At 38.9% G+C, this 9144-nt stretch overlaps 1 protein-coding gene across 1 annotated transcript; it reads right to left on the bottom strand.

Annotated features, from left to right (window-relative positions):
• Positions 1 to 3819: 3819 nt before the first annotated feature.
• On the bottom strand, positions 3820 to 7858 carry LOC137917149 (protein unc-13 homolog C-like; the record flags this gene model as incomplete). Its single annotated transcript, XM_068760038.1, has 2 exons — positions 5317 to 7858; positions 3820 to 5187 (listed from the first exon to the last, which is right to left on the bottom strand). Coding segments are annotated over exons 1-2 (3910 nt in total), but the record flags the coding sequence as incomplete, so codon positions are not given.
• Positions 7859 to 9144: the final 1286 nt, after the last annotated feature.

The raw sequence follows: 9144 nt of genomic DNA, 5'->3' as shown, positions 1-9144 counted from the left end.
TCATGATGGTGGTTCTCATAGAGGCACTGATATTTTAAAAGCTTTGAAGAGGCATTGCAGTCAACATGAAGCCGAAAAGTGCTTGTGTCACTGCTGAGAGGATAAATTGTCACTGGGTGAGGTTACAACAAACGCTGCACACATGCAGAGATACAGCAATCAAAGAGGTGCCACAAGTGGGTAACTTGGACAGAGATCAGCTAAGCTGCCTTCAGGTTCACAGTTACACAAGATAGGCCACGCATCTGCCAATGGGTCTGCAGCTGCTCTAGATAAAGCCAGTGGATAGCGATGAGCTTTTGGCCGCTGATATAAACCTAAATTCACAGGTGCCTTAAATCTGTGTGCTAACGTGTAACTGATTGGTAGGAAACTACACTGCATGGGTGCACTGAAGACAAAGTATAGCGATATCAACAACAGCAGTAAATCCTACACAGATCTCACTGGAGGAGAAAAGTCTGCACAGAGCTGATAGTAAGACCAGACTCTTGAGCAAAAAAGACAGGAACATGTGCTATTATGTGGACATTCAGAAATACATTAGCAGAAACATGCTCATACAGTGAGAGAAAAATATCTGTTGTTTCAGTGAAGATAATATATATAAAATAAAGACATCAGTACAGATGTCACCTGGCTCTTGTTTCAATAGATTTTTTTAATGTTGTGATCACAGGTATCATCATCACACCAGTGAGTTGATTAAGTTGATCAAGTTACCCAAGAAATTAATAACGCTTTACTCAGTAAATGAAAATTATTACATCGACACATGTTTGTTTTGATGGCAGAATAAAATGCCAAAGCAGAAAAGCAGAAGTGCATTTTATTTTATTTTTTTATTACATTTACATTTGTACCGTCATCACAAAAGCAATTGCGTCGCCAAAGAACCTTTTCATTAATTTAATAACTGAAACATAAACCATGATAGAAATAGTGACAATTTGTCTGATCAAAAGTCAGCTTTCATATTCCTGTGATTATCAATTAATTTCTAGCAAAACAGAAATATGTGTCCAAGGCTGGTTTAGGTCGTTCAGATTGGAACAGAGCTGGTCATCAGCTGACAGTTAGTTTATATATACTATATACTTTTAATTTAAATAACTTTTTTATGTTTGTATTTCAACAAACTAAAATAACAAAAACCAAAATACTATAAATAAACTACTGATTATTCTGATGTGCTGTTATATTTTTAATGTGCTTGTTTTTTTATTTGATTCATTTTATGTATGTGTATTAGTGTTGGATGTTAACAGAATACACCATTTACTTTCGTTTGTAACAATGCAATAATTGATATTACTGATTGTTTAGGTCTTGCTATCAGGATCATTGAGTATTTGTACAGTTTATAACATATAACTTGTAAAATTCATCAAGACAGGGAGTTTTTTTGTGAAATAAATACTTTTCATTTGAGCATATATTCAGCAAATTCACAGAGGCTTTGTTAATAATAACACATATTATTTACAGGTTAGCAGGTTTGTGATTAAACAAGAGGACAAAGAGGAGATTTGTGCTGCAAAATGTTACAGCCCTCCAGTGTATGAAATGTGGTAACTCGGAGTGAGATGTTAATATTCTGCGAGCCTGTGTGACCAATTCTTTAACCGCTTGCTCCTCTGATGACTCAGACAATACTAAATGACCCTAACCCTAACCCTAACCCAACATATCAACTACACTAAATGTTATCACCCACTCTTCCCCTCAGCCCCTTTTTTCCAGCTATGACTAAATGGGTGAGGTGGTGCGTTCTGATGTCAGGAAGTTTATGTAGTTCAGTTTCAGAGTAAAAATAAAATCCCTCTGGGCAAGAACCAGGAATAGAGCGGAGGGTAAAATGGCTCATCTGCCATTATCAAACAACATTTACACTTTAATGATGTTGAGAATTTAACTTACAAATAATTTAATCCATATTATTCTGGTATTATTTTTATAATCTACGCTTTCTGGAGAAACAGTACACTAAGCATAAAGACGGTCTACCTCCATCGCTCCCGCTGGAATAAACAGCAAACTTCACGAGCAGCAGACCTCTATAAATATTCCAGGCAAGGCTGACCTGGTTATAGAATGCCCTTGGGTATGAATTAACATCTGAATAAAGACGCCGCGGTAGCCAGTCGAAGACAGACCTGGCAAGAGTGGCAGTACTACTGGGACTCCCTTCACCGCTCCAACACGAAGCAGTGAGCACGTTCAGAGCGTGAGCCTGATGGACACAGAACAGCTAATAGAGATGAAGGCATAACGTAAATGAGAGGTGGGAGTTGTATAAAGTATGTAGATTTGTGCGGGTAACACGATGTTACAGTAGTGAGCACTGTTGCTTCATAGCAAGAAGGTCACAGGTTCAAATCACTTGAGAGTGAACTGAATGATCCATGGTCTATGCAATTTGAAGATGTGTTCCCTCCTTTTTCTGTCTTGCCTAATAATACCTTTTGTAAGACGTTGTTTCTTGGTCTTAAAGGCTGGTATGGTCACATAAATCCAGACAGGAGAGGGCAAAGTTCTCCTTATGTATGAGTTCCAGTAAATAACACAAATAAATATGTACTTTGCAGGGTGTTTGTTGAATTTGATCTCTGAACAGGTTTGTGCAAACATTTGCCAATTTCCTGAGTCCTGTATTTCCTGAATGCCAGTGACTATCTCACTGGAGTACCACACTGTATGTAGGTCAAAAGCTTTTTTTTTATTTTAACTAGGACTGGAAATCCCCGGGTTAGTTTTTTTATTCTGCTTGGAAGAAGGCTTTTCCTCCATTAAACTATGCTTTAAAATCTATACGGACATTGTGATTTTAAAGTGAATCCTCAACATACAGACACCATGTTTATATTTACTTTAATTGGGCCATGATAACTTTTTCATGATTGAAATCATTGTAAAGAATGTATGGAAAATTGGAGGCCCATCCCCATGTCATTGTTGACGTCTGTTAACACTGTTGAAGCACTGTGCTTCAAGAGAATCTAACATTGAGCCATGTAAACACCAATACACAGTCAATGCCGCCTGTTATCACTGCGATCCACCTTTAGAGAGATCATGGTTAACAAGGTAGCATCATAAACAGATTATTGGTGTCTGGTACACTGATCCCAGAATCCTCTATAATCATCCCAGGACACAATGGGTCTGCTGGGAAGTGCCTGAATGACCAGAGCCCAAGTAGTGCTAACATCTATGACTATGAAGCACCAGTTTAACTACAGGGCAAATGTCACACTGCACTAACACCAAAAGGATTGTATTTTTGTTTAAGGCAATCATAGCCCATAATTTGCTCATTAAACTGAACTCTCTGTACATCTGTTCCTCTCTATGTTTATGAGTCATGGACCTTTGCACAGACCAACCACAGGAATAAGGGTTTGTGGTCACACCTCCGCCAACGACATATTTAACACATTAATCCAATATTTAACGTAGAGATGTATTTACCATACTTCAGCATAATGCACATCATTTTCCAAATCATATTATAACTTATTCAGAAAACATTTAAATGTGCACAACATTCAAGTAAATTCACAAACATATCTTGATATCAACAGAATCCAACCATATCCAAGACCAACAGTGCACAGTTGTAACTGAGATGTTAAAAAGTATTTATAATGTAGAATAAAAGCATATGGTTCTTAAATTTCCAGTATTGCAAATATATTTACTGTCTTTTTTCATATATGATTCATGCACACATTGACTATATGACCTGCCCTGTCATTTTAGTGTAAAACCTTGTACAATAGCAAATGACAGTGTGACAGACTAAAAGAAGCGCCATACCCCCAGCCAGGATCTGCTGCTCCAGTTCAGCCATCTGTTTCCTGTAGGCCCGCAGTGCTGCTTCCTTGAATGTGGGCCGAACACGTTTCTTGGGTGGGGGGGGCTCTGTGAGCTTCTCCTCCGGAACATTTTTGTTTTCATCCTCCTGTTCTTGCGCCAAAATTTCAAAAACTTCAGTGAGCTCCTCACTTATTGCATCTCCCTCCTCTAAATCGTCGTCACCCTCCTCCGTCTCCTCTGACATATCATTGTCCTCATCTGGCTCCTCTACATCTACATACTCCACCATTGCATCATATTCAGTAGTGTCCTCTGTGACTTGGGTTTCGAGGTCCTTACTGTAATCATACTGCCCGCCCAAGCTGCAATCATACTCCAAAACACGATTCTGTTTACTTTCCTCATTGTTCTCTGTGGTTTCAAAATCCTGAGAATCGTCAATGTCTTGAGAGGCCTCAAGATCATCAGACGCATCATAGTCCTGAGAAGTCTTAAACTCCTGTGCAGGCTTATCTGTTTCCTCTTCCTCATTTGCACTAGTTTTGTTCTCCAAGTTAGCTAGTACCTGCTCCATTACTTCAACATAGTGAGTCTCATTGTCAACTGTTTGTTCCCCAGCTTCTGCCTCTTCACTTGTTTTTTCTTCCTCTGCCTTGGAGAGTACAGTCTCTGCGCAGACCTCTGAGTCAATAGTACTACCAGCGTTATTTGCAGTAGAACTTGATAGGGTACGGAAACGCCCCATAAATGAGGAAGAGGAGGAGTTGGTGGGTTCTTCAGGAGGAGGAGCAGAGGTACTCTGGGGACCAGACTTCCAAACAACTTCCAGAGCTGACTTTGCTCTCTGTAGTGTTGACCCAAAGCCAAACCCAAAGGACTTCTCACTAAGATCTATGCTGAGCCTACTACTCCAAGACTTTGGAACCTCCTCTACCTTGTCTGTTCGAATCTCACTCTGACTGCGATACATAGAAGAAGTTTTATTCTGTGTTGGTTGAAAACTATGATTTACATCCAGTTCTGGAAATTTTTCTTTAGCAGCTGCTTTGAAGCGCTCCTTATCGACATCTTTAGAGGCTACTTTGGGTGTTTCTTTAGGGGCTTGTGGAGGAGGGACTTTAGCCATTTCTTTAGAGCTCACCTTCATACTTTCTTTAAGGGGTGCCTTCATGACTTCTTTTGATGGAATCTTAGAAACTTCTTTAGTGGGTACTTTATCTGTCTCCTTAGATGCTACTTTAGGTACTTCTTTTGGGGGTAGTTTTGCTGCTTCTTTTGTAACATTTTTTTGAGAAATTATAACACCTTCTTTTAATGGAGCTTGAAGGGGTTCTTTTGTAATGACTTTAGGGGATTCTTTAGGAGAATCTTTAGGAGTTGAGACAGGGCTCTCAAATGGTGTTACTTTGGGACTCTCTTTAATTAACTCCGTAGAGCATTCATTAGGAATTTTTGTTGGACTATCTTTTCCAATGACTTTATGAGGTTCTTTAGCACCCTCACTAGAAGCTACCTTAGATGTCACTTTGGATACCTCTTTAACAATGGTCTTTGTCATATCTTTATCTGTGAGTTTAGACATGTCTTTAGGCAAGGCTTGAGAGGAATGTTTAGCCAATGACTTCTGAAGTTTTTTGGGTGATTCCTTAGGAGCTGCTTTAGAGGTCACTTTAGACGAAGCCTTAGCAGAAATCTTCAGTTCTTCCTTTGGTAGTATTTTGGTGGTTTCTTCTTTATGAGCTAATTTAGTTTGTTTATGTGGCACTTTTGGAGCTGCTTTCACTGCATCTTTAGCTGATATTTTCATGCTTTCTTTTGTGACCACTTTACATCCTTCTTTCGACTGCCGTTGTGCAGATGATGTCTTGATGACAGACTCCCGTTCTGTGATAGGTGGAATAATGTGGGTGGTTATGGCTGGTAGGGGAGATTCCCTGTCAAGCATCATAAATTCCTCATCTCCTTCAAATTGTAAATCAACTTCCTGACATTTAGTAATGTTTTCTGGAAATCCAGGGATGGTTGATGGGTCAAAGGGACTGCTAACCTCTATGGATGCTTCCAAGCCAGAATCAGCACCCTGATCAAGATTATGCCAGTCTTTCCAGGGTGACAAGTCACCTTGCAGAGAGAGCTGGGAGCCACTGTGGTGACTTCTGTCCCCAGACATGCAAACAAGACCATTGCTCACCCCACTATCAATAGTTTCTGTCGTCTCAACCTCATTGTGTTCATAGGTTTGATTCCCATGGTCAAGTGGGTGACTGGGGCTCGCATACCAGGATGAGGCCATATCTTCTTGCTTTCTCTGCCACAGTTCCTGATCTGAGGAGGACAGCAGGGAACACCCATTAGCCCGTGTAAAGTATTGACTCTCTGAAAAGTCCTCTGAATATGACTGGCAAAGTTTTGAGCAGTCAGACTCAGAGCGGCTGAGTTTTGGGGTGGAATAGTCACTCTGAGACAGCCAACCAGGGGTCAGATCAGAGTAGTAAGCTTTTGCATGCTTGTCTGGGTCATAGTAAGAGTCATCAGCATAGTGAACTGCTCCTGAGTAGCCTGCTTCTTCTCCTGACCGGCTGTGGTCATGGGATCTCCTCTTCTCTGATTTGCTCTTGTGAACCGGTTTTGAAATCACCATTGCATATTTATTTCTGCTTAACTCATCTAATTCCTTATCACTATCCATTGAGTCCCAGTCATCACCCTCCATTGGTTTATCCTTTCCTGGGACCTTTATATCCATGCTTTCATAGGTCTGTGAGGAAGACAATGTTTTGTCTTTTCTCTCCTTTCCATCATGTGTTAAACTATCAGTAGAGACTGTTATGCCTGTTCCTTTAAGTTTATAGCATTTTTTCAAGACTATATCCCTCTCTTGGGGTGTTGCAAAAATAACAATAATAGGGCGGGGCTTAGCATTAGAACATTCTCTTTGTTGGCCTAATCTATGAGCAAGTTCAATTTTTATTGTTTTATGGGCATCAATAAAACCCATTTTGTCTTTTAATATTTTATATATAAGGCTCTCTGTTTTCTCTGACTTATCTTCAGGAACATTGAGAAACCGCAAGGTTGAATTATTAGCCTGATGGCTAACTTGTTTGATGTAATCATGAATGTCTCGTGTTTCCCTCCTCGACTGGACAAATCCTGAACGAAGTTGTTCAATCTCACTCTGGACTACTTCCACACTGCTGGAGATCTCATCAATGGAGCTTTTTAGAGCATTTACATGGCCACGGAGCTCTGACAATTCTGTCTCTATCTGACTAATTCCTTGAAGCTCCTTAAAGATCATCTCCATAACATCCTGGGTCTGACTGATGCAACCCGTAGAAGAGGATCCAGGTTCCAGGGTTGTGCTCTTTTGCTGCCTTCCAGCACGGTCCAAGGACTTGCTCCGGATGCCTAAGGTTTTCCTCCAATTGCTAACTTCGGAATCTGAAGAAACACATTCCTGACTCTTTTTCCATTTTCTTAATTTGCGTAAAGCACCTAGTCTAAGTGTGTGTAGACTAGAACGTTCCACTCTTTCACCCTCAGAACTTCCATCAGAAGGAGCCAAACTGATTAAGCTCTTCCGGTTTCGTCTTACTGGCATTGTGTAAGATTTATGCTCATCCAGTCGCCTGACCAGTTTTGTCTCACTCAGAGAGTCAGAGTAACTACTGTCAATTGAGAGAACCTCAGGAAAGATGCTTTCATTATTATTCAAAAACAGAGAGCTTTTTGGGAGTCCATTTGCAATAGCTACTCGATAACTAAAAGTGGGTGACAGGGAGGAACAGTCGTTCTTTCCGTCGTCTTCCTCGAGTGATATGTTACGTGCCGAAGCGCATTTGGAAATCTTTTTAACTGTGGTCTTCAGCGTTGTCGAGAGAGTTAGATTGTTTGCTTGCAGATCAGTGGTCAATTTAGGCTCTTTATTTTCGCTTCTCTCTTTCTTCTTTATTGGGTTTGCCAATTTCTTTGTAAACATTCCTTTGCAAATCTTTTTAATGTAGAATGATACAGTCTTTATTAAGGCAGAAACCATGGATGGCAATCCTGACTATTTTTATCATCAAGTGAATGAAGTTGGATGAAAACTTGTCCCTGACAGACAGATCAGCTCACGATGGCAAAAACCCCAGTCCACTTAGAGTTTTGCTAATACTTGTAAATCCAGTGGTCATCCTCGAGAAAAGGAACATTTCTCTGAAAGACAAAGAAAAAAAAAAAATGATTATCTAGCAGTATAAATGCTGTTTAAACATAAATATGAATAGAATACAATCATACAAACCAACCAACAAAGGAGTTCACTAAGCAAGTTATAGTTGAATTATTTATACAATCATGTGTTTCAAATGACTGAGAGGTGAGCAATTGGATGTGTCACATCCAGCCTCTACACCAGTTGATAGCCAATTATTCTAATTACTTCAATAATCCAATAAACTTTTCAGGGTATATGTGAACAAAATAGAGCACCAAATTGGCAGAATCACAATTATACATAAACATTGTTTCATAAAAAAAATATGGATTTACAAAAAACAGATGGAATTTGATTAAACATCTTATGAAGAGGCTAAATCTAGCATTTTTCAAAAATTAGATTCAAAGAGAAGACAAAATAGCACATTTAATTTATAGATAATTGAAATGGAGGATAATGTTTGTGATTTCAAAATTTTAATTAAGTTAATGGCTTTGATGCTGTCAAACATTTACAGTAATTATTTTAATTAAAATTGTTAATCTGCTAAACCATTGTAAACAGTATTTTGAAATAGTACGTATCTCTATTGGTGAGCTTATTTATTTCATTTTTTTTGTATTTAAGAATGCATTTAATCTTTGATAGTTATGTAAATGTAAAAACATTCTTAAACACAATCCAAACACAGGCCACTATGATTTTCAGTCATAAAAGTTAAATATTAAATATTAGAAAATAATAATATTAACAGAAAAACAATAGAAATGTAGATAGATTAAAAAAAGGACTATAGCATATTTTATCGACTGAGAAGATGTATGACTTGTAGACTGACTTTTTGTAATTGATGGATCACAACCCAAATCGCCCTCGCCCATCATTACATCACAGGAGTTGATTTTTAAATATGTCCTGACATTGATTCAACTACTTTCACAGGCATTTGTCTCATATATGATTGTTTCAATTCCTGTCTCCAAGCAAAAACTGAACTGTACAACAACATGATCACAGTCAACTGGTGTTAATCACTGAGCCGCTGAGGGTTAATTGCCTTGCTTAAGGGCATCTGTAGTTGTTGGAGAGCAGTGGATCATTTGTTTTTTCCAACATGATGT

Source organism: Brachionichthys hirsutus, unplaced genomic scaffold, assembly GCF_040956055.1.
Source record: "Brachionichthys hirsutus isolate HB-005 unplaced genomic scaffold, CSIRO-AGI_Bhir_v1 contig_854, whole genome shotgun sequence".
Lineage (NCBI taxonomy): Eukaryota > Metazoa > Chordata > Actinopteri > Lophiiformes > Brachionichthyidae > Brachionichthys > Brachionichthys hirsutus.
This window is presented reverse-complemented; position numbering and strand designations above follow the sequence as displayed.